The 21,187-nt window shown below is 50.0% G+C and overlaps 1 protein-coding gene across 1 annotated transcript; it reads right to left on the bottom strand.

The window, feature by feature from the left end:
- Positions 1-1,674: 1,674 nt before the first annotated feature.
- On the bottom strand, positions 1,675-19,445 carry Oas2 (2'-5'-oligoadenylate synthetase 2). The gene is made up of 11 exons (XM_057764753.1): positions 19,179-19,445; positions 18,276-18,528; positions 15,576-15,754; positions 13,193-13,431; positions 11,613-11,757; positions 8,491-8,664; positions 8,117-8,399; positions 4,842-5,029; positions 3,805-4,049; positions 2,976-3,138; positions 1,675-1,731 (listed from the first exon to the last, which is right to left on the bottom strand). The coding sequence occupies exons 1-11, from the start codon at positions 19,443-19,445 to the stop codon at positions 1,675-1,677; spliced, it is 2,193 nt and encodes a 730-aa protein (XP_057620736.1).
- Positions 19,446-21,187: the final 1,742 nt, after the last annotated feature.

Here is a 21,187-nt window from a genome sequence, read left to right on the forward strand (position 1 = left end):
CTCGCCATGACTTTAACTTACCTACAAGATGTTAAAAGGACATTGACGGGAGAGAATGAGTTCCTTTTGTCCCCTCTGAGTCTCTCACTGTGTTCCTTGTAGGTCTGTATTTCTGTGCGTTGCACACATGATCGACCCCCTTCTGGGTTCACAATTTATCAGAATAGCTTGAGGAGGGAAGAAAGGATGCACTCAAGGTCACTGTTTATTATAAAGCATAGAAATGAATAGCCAAATATGATATGTAGTGTAGAAGTGCAGGGAGGTGATGGACCCAGAAGCATCTGTCCCCACGGAGGCATGATGTTACCCTTCTTGATATAATGGGATGTTTATTGATGGGACAACTTCTAGAACCTTCTTATCCAGAGATGTTGATGGGATCTCAACACTTAGGGGTGCCTGGTCCCATCATTGGTCATAGGATTGAACTCTAGCCCCACCCCTTCCCTGCAGAGGGGACCATGTCTCATATTATGGCCCTCTAATCACTTGCCTGGGGTTCCTGCCTGGGCAAGCCCCTCCCTTGAAACTCTCTCAGGGCCCAACTTGAGTCACCTCATAGCTTACATCCAGAGATGACGAAGGAGTCCTACAGCAGTAAACTCCCTAGGTGCTGCGGTTCTATGATGAGAAGTGGTACAGGGGCCGGCAGCATGTCTGACAGAGCCAGGGAGAGAAGGGACAACCTTGCGTGAGGATGCATGGGGCTAAGCACCAATGGAGTTGAAATGCTGGGGTGAGGGCCCTGGGCAGCCAAGAAGGTAAGGGCAGCTCTCAAGGCCTGCTGACTGTTCTTCTTCCCCCTTGGAAGAGGGGCGTGGGAAGGTTAAGGACTCTTACTTGAGAATTCAGCAACCAGTTCCAACCAGCTGTATGCTGCTCTGCACTATTTACATGTGGACTCCAGGAGGGGTTAGAGGATATAAGGGGAAAGATGAGGGGACAGGGTGCCCTCTAGGCAGCCCAGGGGAAGCCACCATTCATGGTGGGTGAGGACATTCCAGTACAGCCGAGTTAGAGTCACCTCAGCCCCGCCATTGACCCCTCACCCACATGCTGCAGGTAAGCCCAATGAACTCTTTGGTTCCTCAGACCTTGGTTTGTCCCGGGACCTTAGGAGGAGGGGTACATGTTGTTTACATTTCCCCTAGAGAAAGGGTTTTAACAGCAGGGGTGGAGGGAGAGGGTTGGCTGGCTGCTGGGATGGACACCTCTGCATCCACACAGGCAGGGAAGACTTGTGGATGGAGGGAAGAGCTCAGCAAAGACGCAGTGAGAGTCTGAGAGCTAAATGGGATTGCCGGAAATGAAGGGCAAGGGAGGGGCTCAACCTTGGTGACACGCGGTGAGTCCGGAGCTGAAGAGAGGCGTGGAGAGAAGGAAACAGGGAAAAAACATATAGAATAGGAACACAGCACGCTGCTTGGGGGCAAGCATCTCTGAAGGTCACTTGTACAGAATGGTGTCCATAAAGTGAGACCCTGGGGTGGGAGGGGGGGCAGATCCGAAGTCTTGATTTCAAGTAGAGTTGTCTGGGAGTGCGGAGAGGTGGGACCAGCCAGGGAGGACTGGACCCGCTCCCTTCTGTAACATGACCTGAGTCTTTAAATCAATGGTCAGTCGACTCTAGAGGCTTCATCTAGCATTTTCATCCCAGAGATGGATTCCAACTCAGATACCCACGGTGGGGTAGATTTGAGTTCCGCAGCTTCCTAGGGTCTGTACTACCTGGGGAGAAAAAGACAGTTGGGGTGGGGACTTAAAGAAGGGTGTGGTGGCAGACGCCTTTAATCCCAGCACAGGCAGGTGAATCTCTGTGAGTTTGAGGCCAGCCTTGTCTGCAGAGTGAGTTCCAAATCATTCAGGGCCACACGGTGAGAACCTGTCTCCAGAAAAGAATCTGGAAAAGCTATTTGAGAAACACAACAACAAAACTCTCTCTCACCAGAAGACACAACACAATGTCTCAGGTTCCAACTGGGAAATACATAGGCGAGTCTGGGGACAGTGTTCAGCATCTCACAATGCACAGTACAGCCTTCTCACCTTGTCCCCGGAAGTCAACAGTGCCAAGGAGGCACAGAAGGAAGAACGGAGTGTGCCTGCCTGTGGGAGGGGAGCCTGGAAGGCTGTGCCTGGTGTATCTTGGGTGGAGGGGGAGGAAATTCCAACCTTCGATAGTACAATTTTACCCTTTGCTTGGTAGCCACTTTCAAAGCTACAGGTGACCATGTGACAATTCTAGGGTTTTTGTTTTTTGTTTGTTTGTTTTTTTGAGACAGAGTTTCTCTGTAACTTTGGAGCCTGTCCTGGAGCTAGCTCTTGTAGGCCAGGCTGGCCTCAAACGACAATTCTAGGTTTTTAAAAGTGTAAAAATTCATCAATGAAGCTTTTAGTCTAATCTACTTACTATGTGCCCTCTTTTCTTCTGTTTTTGTTTTTCTCTCTCTCTGTATTGCATGCATGTGTACGCATGCGTACACATGCATATGTCATTTGTATGCATGTTTTCCTGTATGTACATGCATATGTCTACATGTATAAGGCCCCAGGATGCTGTGAGGACTCATTCTCTGTCACTTTTCCACCTCATTTATTGAGGCAGGCTCTATCAATCAAACCCAGAGCTAGCTGATATGGTTAGCTTTGCTAGCTGGCTTGCTCTGGGGATTCTGTTGAGTCAGCCTTCCAAGGTTGGAATCATAAGGAGGTTGCCACACCCACCCTGCATTTATGTTGGTTCTGGGGAAATGAACTCTGCTGAATTACTTCCTCAGATGCCCCATCCTTCCCCTTGTCTGTGCCTCACGATCCCAACTCTCAGTTATCTGGGTCTTTAGGTACCCGGAAAGAACTCCTGGAGTCCAATTTTTGGTTCTTTGGGAGGCTCATAATTCCAAATCACTATAGCAAGAAAATCCCTCTGACTGGATTTGTGACAGAGCCACCCACATTCTTCAGGGCACTCTTACTGGCACTTTCCACGGCTGCACTTTCTGCCACGAGTCTCCGCTTTGCAGTTCAAAACAGAGGGAGGAGAGCCACTCATTTGCTTCTTTGGCCAGAAGATGCCAATGCCAGCGGTCACCTCCTCCCACGTCGCCTGTGGGATCAGCTGGATCCAGGATTACTGGTCTAAAGGAGAGTTGAGAGTTAGAGACTAGGAAAAGACTGTTTACAAGACTGCTGGCCTCAGCATTTGCAGATGGCTCTGTTCCCATCAAAGACACAATGTATCCTGGCAGCCTAGGTCAAGCAATTTGAATCTACTTTGAGTCAAAGTAACTTCCTAGAATTGTTGTAGTTGAAAGCCAAAAACTCTTCTGAAAGCTGTTGTTTACTTCTCACAGTGAACTGTAGTGATGACCCCTTTCAAGAGACTCTCACCCAACCACAAGATGTCACAGTACAGCATTGCTAAGTTGGATAGCACTGGTATGTGCGCCTCCATGCGCACTTGAGCCTGGAAATGGCAATGCTGTTTCTCAGGGATATCCTGCCACCTCAGACTCCTCTCAGATCGGCTAATGCATACATTTCACGTTTCCACATAACAGAAGAAAGAAAGCAGTGAGGGCGCCCTCTGCCTGCCCCCCTCCCCCGCTTCTGAGTCCCTTCTGGCTGGCCAGCCCCTCCCACTCCCGAGGTTGGGTTTTTTCCCTGGAGTCACTCCTCTGGCAGCTTCTCCCTCAGTTTCACACTGGGAATGAACAAGACCCTGGGGAGAAGAATCCAGGTCATGGAAGAAATAGCACAGAAGGGAATCGGGTTAATTCAGAACAGGGTGGGGGACTGGGGCACAGGCATCTCTTTTTCTGGATCTGGGTCAGTAGGAACGTCCTTATCGGCTCATCTTTGAAGTTGTAGTTGACTGTCCAGAAGATGCAGAGCTGCTGGTATTTGATGACCAGGTCTAGGACCGTCCGGAAGCCTTCGGCAGTGTTGAAATCATTCATGCTGCTGCCCTGCTCCCAGGCGTACACCGTGAGAAGCTCCAGGGCGTACTTCGGGGGCAAGGATGCTTTTGGCTTCATTTTCCTTTCACACTGATGGGGAGAGTGGAGATGTCAGGTGACCTTGGCGAGGCAGAGGGGCCCAGTGTGTCTCATGGACTGCTTGGGTTGCAGCCGGGCAACAGGGGTATGAAACAGAACTTGAAAGAGGGAGCCCCTGAGTCCTAGGCAGGCTTGCTAGACTCTGCAGCAGGCAGAGTGGTACACACGGTGTTCTGTGTTTGGACAGCAATGTAACTACTGGCTGATAGGACCCTCTGCAGGCTAGCTATGAGCCCTGTACCATGGATTGCCATGTCAGAGGAAGATTGGCTGTGGGATGGGGAGGTAGGTGGACTAGTGGGGGGAGGGGGAGGGAGAGGGGTGGTGCTTGAGGGAGTCATGTGACTTGCTGAAATTTAAATCAGAGCTCCCCAGTCCCCTAGGCCTCAGCCAGTCATGATGATTTGAGTCTCAGCCACAGCTTCCTGTTGCCTTCTGAGAGACAACATGGTGTCCATACAGCTGTACTGGTAACCTGTGGCATGCAACTTTAACTTCCATCCGTGCTTCTCAGGAGAACTTGGCTGCCCCTGAATTCTTTGACCAGTGTGAGGTGAGAACAAGCCACACATTGCTCTGATGTTAGGAGGCTCTGTAGGCCTGACCTAATACACAAGTAGCGGAATGCAATTAGAAGACCCACGGCTAAACAAGCAACAGCTTCCCTACAGAGGCCCAGCCCCTAGCACGGGAGGATTTGGGGGTTCAGGACAGTTGGCAAACTGGTATCTTAGCTTGCTGGTAAAACAGCAACACCATTGGTCAAAGCAGGGTTTGGCTGACCTGTTTGTACCAGTGCTTGACCAAGCGAATCATACTCTTCAGTTTGGTGGGTCGGGGTTTAATAAAGTCGCGCTGTAGCTCTGTAAAACAGGTGGAAAACTCTCCTCCCTTGATGCCTGATGATTTACATAATGCAATGAGATCCTTGTAAGCTTCGGGTCTGGAGGTGAAGCCAGGATGCCGCTGACCTGACATGGGAGCAAAGTGTATGTTAGTCCTATTGTATATGGTAAGTAACAGAGTAAAAAAAAAAACAATCTTTTTCGAGACAGGATTTCATGTAGCCAAGGTTAGCATTGAACTTGCTATGTAGCCAAAGTTGATCTTGAATTTCTGATCCTCCTGACTCCACCTTCCGACTACTGAGATCACAGGTGAGTACTCCCGTGCCCAGTGTATGGGAGTTGAACCCAGGTTTTGGGCATGTTAGACAAACTCTCTACAGACCTCAAAACTGTGGGTTTTCAAAAAACTTTTTTTATTCATTTATGTGGTTTTCCAAGACAGGGTTTCTCTGTGTAGTCATGGCTGTTCTGGAACTCACTTTGTAGACCAGGTTGGCCTCGAACTCACAGAGATCCACCTGTCTCTGCTTCCTGAGTGCTGGGATTAAAGGTGTGTGCCACCAACGCCTGGCTCAAAAACTTTATTTTTATTTGTATGGGTGTGATGTGTTCACACACATGCACATGTGAAAGGCTGTAGGGGTCAGAAGAAGGAACCAGGTCCCCTGGAGCTGGAGTTACAAGGTGTGAGCCACCGGACTCTAGTGCTGGAAATCAAACTTGGGTCCTCTGAAAGAGCAGCAAGCCCCCCTTAGCCAATGAACCCATCAAACATATACATACATATACATATACATATATATATATATATTGACAAGTGCAATTTCATTCTGGGGGGAACTTCCTTTGAACCATGTATATATATTTGAATTACTGATGGGTATCCAAGATGCAGACAGTAGTGACTCCATGGTCTGGTGGGTGCTGGTAATTTCACAGTAGCACACACACCTGTGGTACCCACTAGGGCAGCCACCAGCCACTGTGGCTGATTATATTTGAGATAATTAAAAGGAAAAGAGACAAAAATTCAGCTCTTTGGTAGCTCCAGCCCCACCTCAAGCTCTCAGTGGATTCAGAACACAGGTCTAGATGTTTCTCCGTGTTGGAGAAAGACCTTCCTGTCAGTTCTGAGCTCGTTCGCACACTGCCGTTGCTGAGGTATCTTTGGTCCACCTCTCACTTTTGTGAATACAGTTTCACTGGGACCCAGTTGCCCCTGTTTGTAAATCTATCGCCCAAGGCTGTTTTCAGATTGAAATGGCAAAGTCGAGTAGTGGGAAAACTGCGGCCTGCTAGGCTGAAAACATTTGCTGTGTTGCTATACAGTGAGTTTTCTGTCAACTTGACACAAAGCTAGGCACACCTGAGAAGAGGGGGTCTCAACCGAGGAGCTGCCTCCACCAGACTGGCCTATGGCCTCATCTGTGGGGGCTTTTTCTCAGTGGATGAATGATGTGGAAGGGCCCAGCCCTCTGGGGGTCCTGAGTTGTATAAGAAAGCAGGCTGAGCAATCTAGAGGGAGCAAGCCAGTGAGCAGTGTTCCTCCATGGCCTCTGCTTCAGTTCCTGTCGCCAGGTTCCAGCCCTGACTTCCCTCCATGACTCACACATCTGTGAGAGGAACTAAACCCTTTCCTCCCCAAGATGATTTGGTCAGTGGTTGGTTTTGTTTGTTTTGTGACAGGGTTTCTCTGTGTAGCTCTGACTGGCCTCGAGCTCACAGAGATCTGCCTACCTCTGCCTCCCGAGTGCTGGGATTAAAGGTGTGTGCCACCACCGCTCAGTTTGGCCAGTAAGCGTTTATCACAGTGATAGGGGGCAGACTAGCACAGCTGCTATTTCAAGAGCAAACAGACAAACAGACAAAAGTGGTCTGAAGCCCATTCTATATAGACTCCTGTTTCTTATCTGAGAGAAATCAAAACAGCTGGTTTTTGTTTGCAGTTGGGGAGAGATGTGTCAAACCCAGGATCCCCATGCTAGGCAAGTACTCTGCCTCTGAGCTCCAGCCCCAAGCAATGGGGCTTTACCTTGGGGTGGTGACATTGAACACAGAGCCTTGTACATGCTAAGCAAATGTTTTACCCTGATTACCCCTGGGCCCCAAGAACCTTCATGTGGAAGATATATAGTCTTCATAATTCTAATATAGGAAATACACACACACACACACATACACACACATATAGTATCTTGGCCTCTGTATGTGCATGGGTGTGAGAATGTGTGTGTGTGTGTGTGTGTGTGTGTGAGAGAGAGAGAGAGAGAGAGAGAGAGAGAGAGAGAACACACGAAGCAGTCTAGAGTCAATCTGAGAAGTTGATTTTGATGCAGGGACCAGCCCACTTGACTGATTAAGAGCTAGCTAAGATAAACCTATAAGTGAGGCAGCAAGCAGCATTCCCCCGTGGTTTCTGCTTCAAGTTCCTTCCTTGAGTTTCTGCCCTGCTTCCCTCCGTGATGGCCCTCCATGATGGACTGAGATCTGGACGTGTAAGCCAAACAAACCCTTTTCCTCTAAGTTGCTTTGTGAATGTGGGTGCATGTGCCTGTCTGCGTGCACCCATGAGAGACCAAAGGAGGGTGCTGGCTGTCTTAGTGCATCATCCTTCACCTTATCCCACTGTGACGGGGTCTCCCCCTGAACTTCAATCTGATTCAGCTAGACCCTTTCTCTCTCCACCCGCACCCCCTCCACAGGCAGTACTGGGGTGACCAGTGTGCCTCCACTAGAGCCTGGCTTTTTATACAGGTGCTGGGGATAAAACTTAGGTCCCCATGACTGAATGGCAAACACTCCTACCGCGGAGCCATCTCCCCAGCCTACTTTGAGATCTTTCATTCATCCATATATTTCTGTGTCTCTCACCTGTGAATGGGCTTTCTGAGGAGGAGTTTTCTTCACCCAATTTCCTGTCTCTTACCTCACAAATCCCCCCACATTCTGTTCTTTAGTTCCCTTCTCCACAGAGGAAATGAAGGGATGTTATCTATGATCTGTATGTAACTGTATGTGTCTTCCCTCACACACCATGGAGAACAGAGCCAGCAGCTCCTTGAGGCTGCCTGGACTGCATACATGAGAGTGGAATTGCAGGTAGATGCTGGGGGCCTGGGCAAGAACTGGGAGAGAATTATCCAACCCTCCCTGGCTTTTCCTCCACGTTTTCCAGAATGTTCTCAGGAGCTAGGGTCTGTGGACTCCTACCTAGTGCATCATAGGCAGGCAGGACATCAAAGTCGACACTTTCGTTGAGACTCCTGGATTTCAAGGTGAAGCTCAGCACCCTGGAGGCCGTCCACTTTGAAATCTCAAACTTCACCTCCAGCTCCTGGGTCTTTCGGAAGACTTCTAATTGCCTCTGGATTTCCTGGACGAACAATGTGCGCTCCTTGTTTTGTGAGTCGTAACTCTTCAGGGGGCTGAGAAACACTACGATATCAGCATCTGATCCATTCTTCAGAGCCGTGCCTTTAGCAGTGGATCCTCCCTATGGAGGAAAGAGAAGGTGAGATTCTGCCTGCCCTCACCCTTGTCTCCCTGGCTCCCAAGAGCTGGCACAGCGACAGGCCAGCGCTCACCTTGACGGCCTTCAGCACTTTGGTGCTTGAGTCCTTGAAGCAGTTGTTTTTGAAGAATTCACAGATGATGTTAACAGCTTTTCTGATCTGCTCCAAGAACTTTTCATTGGGCTGGAGGAAGTCTTTGATGAACGTGTCCAGTAAATGGCTTGGGGTGATGAAGAGTGATGTGGGCTGGGGAGGAGAGAGATTTGGTGGGCTCTGCCCAGAAGCCACCCCAAAACTCACCTCTCTCCTCCTGCTAGCCTGTTCCAACAGTGGGCAGCGACCTTCCTGTCAGAGACCTTCCTGTCTTACACAGATAAACTCTAAAAATGTTCTTGAGATTCTGGGCAATCCTTACCTCATGTGGCTCACCCCCTCTCCAAGCAGAAATTCTCCTGGTTCCTCATGGGCTATTTGGGAGAGATCTAGAACCTTCTGCAGGGGTTGTGGGATGCAGACATGGGAGGCACCCTCGGACAGCATGAGGAGATCCCCAAAGACCTTCCAAGAGGCAGGTGTGAGGGTCAAACTTGGAAAAGTAGATGTGAGCTCAGACACGGAGAGGAGGGCCTGGAGGGTGTTGGACTAATGGCTTTGAAGGTGGATAAGGAACTAGGGTACATGGGCAGGGTCAAGGAGCTTGAAAAGGGAATGAGGCCTCAAGTGTCTCCATCCCAGCTCTGTGAGACTGCATTTGGATTGCCCACTGCTGTAACGATAAGGTTATAGATTTAGGGGGCACTTTTTAAACAGTGGGGAGGGAGGAAGAAGACAAGTCTAAGTGGATAAGTTTCCTGGAGAGTATTGGCAGAGAGCAGTGCTGCTGTCTGGGAACAAGAGAGGGGGCTTAGCTTTGCAGGCTAGCTGATCTTGGTTGGACACCCCTAGATGTTGTGACCCTTGGACCCCCTTGACAGTGACAGCATACTCAGTCTTTCTGCTCCTACAGCTCAGATGGTGCACAGGGTGGGCATGCGCACACGAGTGTACATGTGTCGTGTGCATATGTGAGTTTATATCATATGCAAGTGTACACACGGGAATGCACACATATGAGAGGCTATAGATGAATATTCAAGAATACGAGTGTTTGCATGTGCGAGTATGCACATTATGTACACACATGAGTGCATGCAAACGTGAGTGTATGCAGTTGTGAGTGCTGATGTATGTTCACAGGTGACGGCATTGTACAGCACCTGTGAGAGTGTGAGGTTCCAGGTGCAAAGGTGCGTGTTCATGTGAGTGTATATGTTTACATGTGAGTGCGTGCGTACATGTGATAAGCCTGAAATGCTCATTCCTGCTTGTGTGTTGGTTCCTGGGCTATCAAGAGAGGGGTGACGTCATGGTCTGAAAGGCCCGGCTAGTGAAGAGCACAGGGATCAGAAGGTGTGGTAGGGACTAGAGAGACGGCTTATTGGTTAAGTGCACTGTCTGGGGACCCAGGTTCAATTTCCAGCACCCGGGTGGTGGCTCACAGCTGTCTGTAATTCCAGCTCCAGGGGATCTGATACCCTTTTCTGGCCTCTGTGGGTATTATACACATATAACACAACATATATTCAGGCAACACTTGTATACATAATATATATATTGAGACATGGTTTCTCTGTGTAACCATTCTGGCTATCTGGGAACTCACAGAGATCCTCTTGCCTCTACCTCTCGGGTGCTGGGATTAAAGGGGTGTGCCACCACTGCCTGACATTAAAAAATTTTTTAGGGTATAGGAGAAACATGAAAGCTGAATATATCATGTGCCTGTGTGTTAGAAGGGGGATCTATGGGGTGCTATTGGTATGGCTGTTAGAATATGAAGATGGTGTGTGTGTATGTGTGTGTGTCTTATAGTTTGACAGCACTATGAACTTAAATTTGGTTTTGACCGCAGTCCAGTGGTTGTGGAAGTGAAGCACCCTCAAGAGACTCTGGTGACTTGCAGCCACCACCGTAGTGATGAAGCTGAGGGCGTGTGTGTGCGATGTCACCCAGCCAACAATGGCAAGTGCCAGAGTTCCTGTCTATGAAGCTCACACAGGCATTGTGCATCCTTTCTTGCAGCGACAGATGTTTGAAAACTCAGAAGGAAACCAAGGAGGTTGTCCCAAGGAAGTAAAAGACCAGACTGTGGTGAAAATGGAGCCCAGGGTTGGGGACATGGAAGCGATTGTGGAGTCCTTGGCATCTACCTGGGGAACGACCCCATTCACAGACTCTGCTTCCTTCTGTGGTCCCACACTGTCAGAGTCTGGTAGCTCTGTAGAGGGAGTGTGGCCCCTTCCTCCACACTTTGGATAGAAGTTTGCCCCTCACCTGTTCTCACAGGTGGGGTGTGATTGGCACATCTGTCCCACTTCGAAGGCCAACAAGGCAGCCTTTGGACAGGCTCAGCTGGTCTAGTTTGGGAATGCTCTTGATGCCCTCCTCCGACAGGCAGATAGATTACATTTGCATCACTGCTGGCCCCACACCCAGGGGCCGGGCCTCAGGGTCTGCTTGGGAGTCACAGGCATGAGTTCTGTACACTTCTAGGAGGCTCAGCTCCTTGTCTGCCCCCAACTCCTGCCTCCTGATTTCACTCTTGCTGAAATAAACCCATCTCTTTTCTGGGGGAACCCTCCTTCTTTATAGCCCCCCTTTTCTACCTCACAGCCATCTTTGTGACTTCTAAGAGTTGGTTGAGTTGTATCTCCCTAAAATATATAGGGATTTGGACCTGTTGTACCTGTGATCATGACCTAATAGGAAATGGACTTAGAGAAGCTGTTAGGAGAGGGTCATGAGGGTGAGCTCCAGCTAAATATGACTATTATCCTTGGAGGAGTGGGGTCCCCAGACAGTCACACATCAAGGAAAAGGAGCGAAGACAGGGCAGACATGTGACAGTGGAGGGAAAGACAGGGTGATGATGTCACAAGCCGAGCCAGGGATCAGAGCTGTCCGGGGAAGAGTCCACCCCTCCCCTATTCCTTGTCTTTGAACCCCCAGCATCCAGAACAGTGGGGGAAATGAATTCTGCTGCTTTCAGCCACACTGAGTGTGTGACATGTCACAGTAGTCACACAGGCAGCCACGACACACTCTCTCAAGTCAGCATCAGGAGGACCCTCTCTCCAGCGTGGACATCCTCTTACCAGAACATCCCAGCATTGTGCAGGTGACATATCATTCAGGCTGGGAGAGTTCAGCCAGGCCTGAGCCGCCTCTGTCAGCAGCTGCCAGGAGCCGTTGTCTTTGCCCACATTATTGGTTGGGTCAGTTGGATCCAAGATGACCGGTCTAGAAATTTTTATCAGATTAAAAGAAATCAGGGCCGAGTTTAGTAGCGCACATCTTTAATCTCAGTACTTGGGAGGCAGAAGCAGGTGGATCTCTGTGAGTTCGAGGCCAGCCTAGTCTACATAGTGAGCTCCAGGCCAGTCAGGATTGTACAGTGAGATCCTGAGAGCCTGTCCCCATCAGTCCATCCCCCTGACCAGCAGCACCTGGGAAGATAGTTTAGAAACTAAGACTGCTTAGAACTCAGTCATAAGGACCAGGGTTCAGGACCCACGAACAACATGGGTGTCCCTGCACATGACTTCAGTCCCACCTCTGAGGGGTAGAGACACGGGGATCTCTGGGGCTTGCTGACTTCCAGACTAGTTGAGAAAGCTGCAGCCCAGAGTAAAGAGGAGAGCCCTGCCTCGGAATAATACACAGAGGACACCTATATCCTCTTCTGGTGCACAGATGCACAATTTTTTTTCGAGACAGGGTTTCTCTGTAGCTTTGGGGCCCGTCCTGGAACTAGCTCTTGTAGACCAGGCTGGCCTTGAACTCGCAGAGATCCTCCTGCCTCTGCCTCTGGAGTGCTGGGATTAAAAGCGTGTGCCACCTCCACCCGGTCAGACACACAAATTTTAATAAAGAATTTGGGCTGGGGAAATGGGTCAGTGGGTCAAGTACCTGCCTTACAAAAAGGCCCTGAGCTGGGGACCCTCATGACCCATATAAGAACTAGATGCTGGTGTGTTTGTAGTCCCAGCCCTGGGGAGGCACAGGCAGGTGTGTCCTGGGGCTCACTGGTGAGCCAGTCTAGCCTATTGGTGAACATCGGTGAGAGACCCTGACTCAACAAATAATGTGGAATGGCTGGAGAACCCCCTCAGAGGTTAAGAGCACTGACTTCTCTTGCAGAGGACCCGGGTTCAAGTCCCAGCACTCACGTAGTGACTCACAACCATCTGTAACTACAGTTCCGGGGCGTCTGACATCCTCTCCTGGCCTTCATAGGCACTGTGTGCATGTGGTTTACAGGCATACACAGGGGGGAACACACATACACATAAAAGAAGTGAACCTTTGACGATAAGCAGAGAGTGAAACCTGAAGTCAACTTCTGACCTCCAAGTGCATCTGTACAGACACATGCGAGTGCCCGTGTGCTCACACACAGAAGGGAGAGGCTGCTGAGGGCTCTGCGGTACCCAGCCACACTGACTCCTCATCCTCCTCTTCCCAGAGACGTTCGATCTCATGGTTCTTGCTGTGAACGCCTCCCCTTCCTTAGGCTTTGAGGGGCAAAGCCTGACCATGGTTGGAATGTGGAAGGCACTGACTGAATCTCCTCTGCAGACAGATTCTCATCCCCCCTCCTCCATATCAGCAAGGACTCAGAACTCACTCTCAATGGGGCCCTGGCCTGCGGCTGGAGAGATAGGAAGCTGGGTACCTTTGGGACCTGAGTTGGCACAGAAGAGTATTGCGAACTGTTACATCCTCGAAGCCGTAATTGACTATCCAGTAGACACACAGCTCTGACGACTGCTTGATGAGTCCCAGCACGGTCCTGACACCTTCTGCGATGTCAAAGTCCTCATCTTGGCAGCCCTGTTCCCAGGCATACACAGTGAGCAACTCCAGGGCGTAGGGGAACCCCGGAGGTGAGGAAGTCATCCACTTCTCCTGGCACTGGGAGAGAAGACGAGACTGTCAGGAAGCCGGAGCCTAGACGATGCCACCCCCGTGCCTGGAAGTCAAGGTGTCAGTACCATCAGACACTGATGAAGGGATGGAAGGGACACCTGGAATGTTCACACTCCTCACAGGGGTGTGAGTGTGTGACACAGTGTGTAAGCCTGGGCGGGTGTGAGTGTATGTGTATATGTGTTGTGAGTGTGTGTGTGACTGTGCGAGTGTTTGTGTGATTGTGAACGTGTGTATGTGCCCGCGCATGAGTGTGCATGAGTGTGTGAGCATGAACACATGCTGTGTGAGTGTGGGTGCACGTGAATGTGTTTATGTGAATGTGTGTGAGTAAATATGTGAGTACAGAAGTGTGAGTGTGTGAACATGTATGTCAGTGTGTGCATGCATGTGAGTATGAGCTGTGCTTGTGAGTGTGTGTGAGGAGGCCAGAGGTCAAGGTCAGGTGTCTCCCTCAGTCACTCTCTACCTTATGTTTTGGAACAGGGCCTCTCACTGAACCTGGGGCTCACTGATCGGCTGCAATGACTGCCAGTGAGCCCAGGGGATCCACCTGTGTCTGCCTCCTGAACACGGAGTTACAGACACAGGCTGCCACTCCTGGCTTTACACGGCTCTTCCGTGTCTGCACAGCGTGTACCTTCCTTACTGAGCCTTCTCTCCAGTCCCAGTAGAGTGGTTTAAAAAAATCTACTTGGCACTCTTTATTAAAGCTAAATAAGTACGCTCCACTATATTTCATACAGAGACCACGTATGCAAATATAGACACACACGTACATGCTGTCTGGGGCTGTGTCTGGGCCTCCAGCAATTCTACTGCATGTCTACCCAAGAACAATGAGAGCTTAGGTTCACAAAAGACATATCAGAGGACACCCACAGTAACGCAAGTCACAGAGGTCACGACCTGGAAATGACCCAAGGGCCCGTCAGCAGTGGAGAGGAAAACACGGGTGTGTTACTAGAATGGAACATACGAGGGAATGAAAACTGCTGCTATGTAATGACATGGCTGGATTTCTCAGACACAGAGTGAAATAAGAGACCACCTGTGTGCTGTATGATCCATTTACAGTGTTGGAAAATAAGTGGGGGGCTGGCAGGATGAAGAGAGTTCGATCCCCAGGACCCACATAGTGGAAGGAGAAAACTCATTTCTGGACGTTGTCCTCTGCCACACATACACTATGGCACATTCTCCCCCCCCCCCCGCGCACACACACTATTTCTCATGCACTTGTGCACACACACACACATGAACACACTCTCATACACACATGCATGTGCACTCACACACGTGTACACACATCACATTCTTTTAAATAAGATTCATCTGTGCTGATGGTTATTGGAATTTAGAAATTATTTTAATATATTCAAATTTTTATCACTTATATGTATGGGTGTTTTGTTTGTATTCTTGTCCATGTACCATGTGTGTGCCTGGTGTCTATGGTGGCCAGAAGAGGGCATTGGATCCCCTAGGACTGGAGTGATAGATGGCTGTGAGTTGCCATGTGGGTGCTGGGAATTGAACCCAGGTCCTATAGAAGAGTAGACAGTGCTCTCAACCACGGAGCCATCTCTCCAGCACCCTAATATTTTTTTATTATGTGTGTTTGTGTGTGTGAGTTCAGGTGCCTTCATAGGCTAGAGGTGTGAGACCCCCCTGGAGTTAAAGCTGGTTGTGGGATGCCTGAAGTGGGTGCTGGGAATTGAACTTGGGTCCTCTGGAAGAGCAATATGTGTTTTTAACTGCGGAGCCATCTCATCAGTCTCTGGATTTTATTTTTTTTTAAGTGTCTTGCTATATAGTTGAGGTTAGCCTTAAACTCTAGATCCTCTTGCGTCCACTGCTTGAGTACTGGGGCCACAGTTGTGCGACCCCTAGGTGCTTGGGTTGAGAAAATACTCAATTTTAGTTTGTGGATGCAGAGGAGATCAAATTAGATGAAAGTATGTTGTTAATATTATTAAAATTTGCTTGCTGTGAATGATCTCAATTAAAAGGTAACACAGTGGGGTATGGTAGCACATGGCTTTGTTCCAAGCATTTGAAAGGCAGAGGCAGCCTGAGTTTGAGGCCAGCCTGAGACCCTCTTGAAACAAGGCAATGGCATAAATTACCTCCTGATACCAGTGCTTGACCAACAGGATCAGTTCCTTCACTCTCCTGGGATACCACTGGAAGAACCGCTGCTGCAACGTGGTGAAGCAGGCTGCAAACTCGCCGGGCGCTGCTCTTACTTGATCCATGGAACTTTTGAGATCCCGATAGATCTGGGAGCTGGAATCCTCACCAAAGCCTGCTGACGGAGAACAGCAGGATGCTCGACTCTGATGACGGTCTGAGTCAGCTGGAGCTGGGGAGATGTCTATTTAACAGTGGGGCTACTCTCCCTGGTAGTTAATGAAGGCTAACAGGAAGTTTGACATGAAGGCAGGATGGGGTGGACCTGAGACAGGGTCAGCGGAGTCACACAGACCACGAGGCAGTGAACTACACATGTGAAACAGATGCCCCAGAGTGATACCGAAGGCAACTGTGTCTGCACGACTGGCGGATGTCTGTACCACAGAATGCCTTCTACCGGTACCTCTCAGAGAGACTCAGGGACACCTCGAGGTGGCAGGAGTGGGGAAGGGTGGAGGTGCACTGAGCCAATTAGTTTCCATTCTTGCCTGCTGAGCTCTGCCATTCATAAATATATTTAGGTACACAGCCTGGGGCAAGCAGCCCTGGGAAGGACACCCTGGAAGGAGCTGGGCACATGCCTTACCATTTATTGAGTGTCAACTGTATACAGGCACAGTTGAAGTCCTTTATACAATGATGTAACATGAAAGTCTTATAAACCTCTTGTGCAGCTATCAAGTTAATTATCTTGAGAGAAACGCCCTGAAGTTAAATAAACTGGAGCCAATTTTGGGTTAAATGTTCTTGGGAAAGAAACCACGGCAGCAGCAGCCTACCTCATCTGTTTGGGACACGTAGACCAGATTAGTTGGATTTTTATATAGTAAAGGAAGCAATTTATGAGTCCCTCTGTAGGGTCTTATTTTCTCAGAAAGCAACATTTATTGCTTCCTTGTAATAAAAAAAATGTTGCCAGGGTTGGTGGTGCACACCTTTGATCCCAGCACTCGGGAGGCAGAAGCAGGCGGATCTCTGGGAGTTTGAGGCCATCCTGGTCTAGGACAGCTAGGGCTGGGGGGGGGGGGATTTGGAAGATTCAGCTCTACCGCCACCTGGTGGTAGCACCTGGGGCTACATGTGAAGCATTCCCTTCTCAGGGAAGCAGAGGGTGGGCTGGTCTCCTGCCACCAGGCCCTGGGCATTAGAAGAGAGAAGCCATAATTTCCTGCAGTGATGGAGCCTCACATCTCTCTCACTGCTGACTCCCATTCTTTTGAGGCAGGCACACCACTACAACCAAACAAACCTGGAAGCTAGCTGCCCTGATCTTAGAGTCGGTGACAAAGGGACCCATGGGGTCATGTATCAGTTACTTTTCTGGTCCCTGGGATGAGACATCTGACAGAAGCAACCGAAGTGGGGGAAAGCTTTCTCTTGGGTCACTGCTGGGGAAGACATGGCTGCAGTAGCTGACGCTGAGTGCTTCCTCCTTGGATCAGGAAACACACTGGAAGTGGAGGCAGGGTGGGGTTACCACCCTCCAGGCTCAATTCCAGGCCACCCACTTCCTGTGGCAAGGACCCTTCTCCTACAGGGTCTACACCCTCCCAAATTAGTGCCACCAGCTGGGGACCAAGTGCTTCAAACCCTAACAGATGAGAAGGGCCCATGGTGGCAGCTTGCATTGCTCTCTGATTCAGGCCATCATCCTGAGAATGCTGTCATGTGGGTGTGTGTACATCTCCATCTTGTCAGAAAATGGTCAGGTGATGCTCATTCACAGTTGCAGTAACCCAGAAATTCCTCGGAATTGTGGACAATGGAGGCACTCTAGCCCTTAGCTCAGAAGCCCTGGACTGTCAGACTAGTTGAATCTACCATTGGCAGCATAGCCACCAGCCATTCCTGTCCTTCTGTTTCCCCGTTCATCTGTCTGTCCATCCCTACATCCATTCACTTCTCCATCTGTCTATACATCCTCACTTCCTTCCACCCATCTAAACATACATTCACACATCCACCCATTTCCCATCTGTCCACTCATCCATCCATCCATACATCCTCTTACACATACATCGATCCCCCACTTCTACCCATCCATCCACCCACCCATCCACACATCTAGTGAGCACCCAGCCATCCACTCTCATCCACCCACTCACCTATAAAAAGAGTTTGGAACATTTTATCTAAAGTAAATGAGATGAGAATGAAGTTCTAGATAGAATATGCCCAGGGTAGGAGGCTCTTCTCTCTTGGGGGCTGTGGTGATGAGTCCCAGAGGCTCATATGTTCGAATGCTCAGTCCCCAGTTGAATTGTTTGGGAAGGACTAGGAGGTGTGCCCTTGTTAGAGGCGGTGTGTTGCTGGACCCAGTGACTCTCTTTCTTCCTGCTGCCTGTGGATCAGGATATGAAGCTCTCAGCTTGCTCCTGTGCTATGCTTGTCTGCTTCCCGCCATGATGATGAGGGACTAACCCTCTGAGTCTGTAGGCCAGCCCCCAATCAAATGCTTCTTTTTTTAAAGAGCTGCCTTGGGCAGTAACAGAACAGTGACTCAGACAGGGGTTTGCAAGCCCCATTTTGGAAATAGCCAGTCTGTCTGTCACAGCCTCAGCCTGTAGGACTCAAGTGGCTCCCCAGTACCCCCAGAAAGTTTGGGACCCCACCCCAGTCCCTGGAGCACTCACATAGAGGATCAAAGGCTGGAAGGACCTTCAAGAGTATCTCCTGCCCTTGTACAGACAGTAGGACTTCAAGGGTGTGCCCAAGGCTCACTGACTTTGAATATTTCTTGTGGTGTTTCAGCCGTTGTTCAATCACACTGAGGAGTTCACGTTGGTTTTGCTTCTGATCCCGAAAGCTACGGAAGCGACCCATGAAGAGAACAAGGGTGCCATCTGAGTAGCCTCTTAGGACTGTTTCCCGGCCATAGGAGCCACCCTGCAGGGAATGAAGCAGCATTAGTGAGGTCTGGACTTTCTGTAGCTCCAAGCAGTAACATTTGTCAAGTCCAGTGAAATTCCCAAATGTCACCATCATTTTAAAATCGGGTTGCTGGCACTAATTTGCATCCGTGTCGGTATGCTAGCTCCAAACTAGAGGCAAAGCAAACTGCAATATGATAAATACATGGCACACTGGAGTACCATACAAGAATGAAAACGGCGGCACAAGCAAAATGCTCACAGATTGAGTCAAAGATGCTGTACAGCAAAGCGCGCATGCGCATATGCACGTACCCAGTCCCCACTAATTTACTGAGCACGGATTACAGCAGGACCCTGTGCTGCTGGGAACACTGTGTGTCTCACCATCACAACACTCTGAAGTGGGGTCTAGGCTGATCTCATTCTACAGACCCAGACACTGTGGTACAGAGAGATGCAGCCGCCTGCCAGAGGCGTAGCCAGGCAGAAGGCTACCTGACTGCAGCTTGGGCCCCTGAACAGTCTGCCTTCGAGTCCGTAGAGGGAGAAAAACCTCGGGAAGTGCAGTCCCCAGGGCCTGGTGTGGAGTAGTACTCAGCATCACCGTGGGGGGTGGAGGTGGGGGAGGGGAACAGCCTGGGTCTCCAACCTGGCTCTTCTTACCTTAGCCACTCCCCGCACAGGGAGCTCACTGCTCCGCAGGAAGTCAGAGATGGCATCCACGTCCTGGTCTATCAGTTTCAGGCATTCTTCACTGGGTTTGAGTTTTGCGTGGATAAAGTCTTTTAGCCTGTGTGCTGGCACTGCGGGCAAGTCAGGCCACCCGCCCGATAACCCATCGGATGACCTCCAGGATGGTCCCGCTGATGACTCCCCAAGTGACCCCCCAGATGGCCCGGCAGATGACCCGCCAACCAGACAGTTTCCCATAGTGGCTAGCTGGCCTCAGGAATGCTGTAATGGCAGAGGGATGGCCCTGGAGATCAGGTACTGGGGATTCTGCCCCACTACGGGGGGGGGGGGGGGGGGGGGGGAAGAGTGTGTGTGTGACTCCATAGAGGAAGTTGAGACCAAACCTGCTGCCCCGCCTCCATCACAGCCTTGCCTAGGAAATCGAAACCCAAGTTTGGAAGTCACTTCCCAGCAACTGCATGGGGAACTTCCTGCTATCCAGCCTCTCCCGGGACACACCACTCCAGAGCCGGAGGTGAACACCTCCGCAGAGGCCTGATGTGTGTGTCCTTCAGAGCAGGACTGACTTCTTGGTGTCTCTATCTCCTCCATCTGTATGTAGACCAGGGGAACCTGTCTCATCTCAAAAATAACCAAACCCTTGGCCGAGTGCTCACTAATCACTAGGCTAATTCGGTTTGATAGAGGGTGGAGGGTGTCCATGGAGACTGGCCCTTTTCTCCTGTTTACAGTGGCAGGAGCACGCAGTGCCAGGCTGAGCAGTAGAGAAAGAGCCCAGAGAGGCTACTGACTTACTCAAAGACACACAGCATGGCAGGTGCTCTGGTAGATATAGGCTTCCTTTCTGCCTTTGGATGAACAAGGGACCCTGAAGAGTCAAGAGCAGCTTCCTAACACACACACACACACACACTTAAAGTAAAATTTAAAAATAAAATTAAAAACAAGGGGAATTTTGCCAATTCAACATAACTATTTTGTGTTGGTTTTGAGACAGAGCCTTGCTATATAGCCCAAACTGGCCTTGAACTGGTAATCCCCCTGCCTCAGCCTCTCATAAACATTATTATAGCATCTTCCTTCAGGGTAGGATGGACATTGTGTTTAGCTGTCCTATGTTGCAGATGGTGTCCTGGGAAGCTCACTGAGAAAGGCATAGCGACTTTGGTTTTGCATGTCCCCGCAGAGTCCCGCTGAGTCCTGGACCATCGAGAGTACTGGCTCTCTCTCTATAGAAACCCTGAAAGCAGGAGGACTCTTGAAGTTCCTCTAAGTGAGGCCAAGGACAGAAAATGACTGCAGGGGACGGAAACTAGTGGCTCTCAGGGACCCTGCCTCGGCCTCCTGAGTGCTAGGGTTGTATATGTGCAAAACCTCACCCAGTCCTAGCTATGACCTTCCTGGAACTTCTCCCCAGGGCCATGACCTGAATAGAGCTCAGAGGATTCACTGCCACCACCATGGTGTCTGCTGTTGGAGATGGAAGGGCTTAGGTCAGCAAGGCCTCTTCGCGCCTAAATAGCCATAACCTCACTCCTCACTCACTCCAACCACCAGCCACCCCAGTTCTGGAGCCATTTTGGCAAAAGGGTTCAAAGTCTGCGTGGTGGGAAGAGGGGCTGGGATACTAGGTCGTTGCCCTATCTGTTGCTAGATTCGATGGAAACATAGGTCTCTTCTGGTCACATTTGTCTAGACTAGAGGTTTTCAAGCAGTGGGTCTCGACCCCTCTAGGTCGAACAACCCTTTCACAGTCGCCTAAGATTATGGGATCACACATATTTCCAATGGTCTTTGGAACATGTCACCCACATGCCGGTATGCCCACAGATGAATACCCAGAACTGTATTAAACGGTCAAAGCATTAAGAAGGTTGAGAACCACTGGTCTAGAGCTCCGAGGATGTTGTGACCAGCAGCCATCAAGAGACATAATTTGGGATCTGGTTGGCATCCTCCATGAGTTGGCTAGGTGAGGT

This window comes from Chionomys nivalis, chromosome 3, assembly GCF_950005125.1.
Source record: "Chionomys nivalis chromosome 3, mChiNiv1.1, whole genome shotgun sequence".
NCBI lineage: Eukaryota > Metazoa > Chordata > Mammalia > Rodentia > Cricetidae > Chionomys > Chionomys nivalis.

Bases quoted from the DNA above. Each gene is read 5' to 3' on its own strand.
- Oas2 (XM_057764753.1), bottom strand. From the start codon at position 19,445: ATGGGAAACTGTCTGGTTGGCGGGTCATCTGCCGGGCCATCTGGGGGG. The intron at 11,758-13,192 runs GTACCCAGCTTC...AAAAATTTCTAG, and splicing joins TGCCAACTCAGGTCCCAAAG to ACCGGTCATCTTGGATCCAA. The intron at 8,400-8,490 runs GTGAGCGCTGGC...TTTCCTCCATAG, and splicing joins AAGTGCTGAAGGCCGTCAAG to GGAGGATCCACTGCTAAAGG.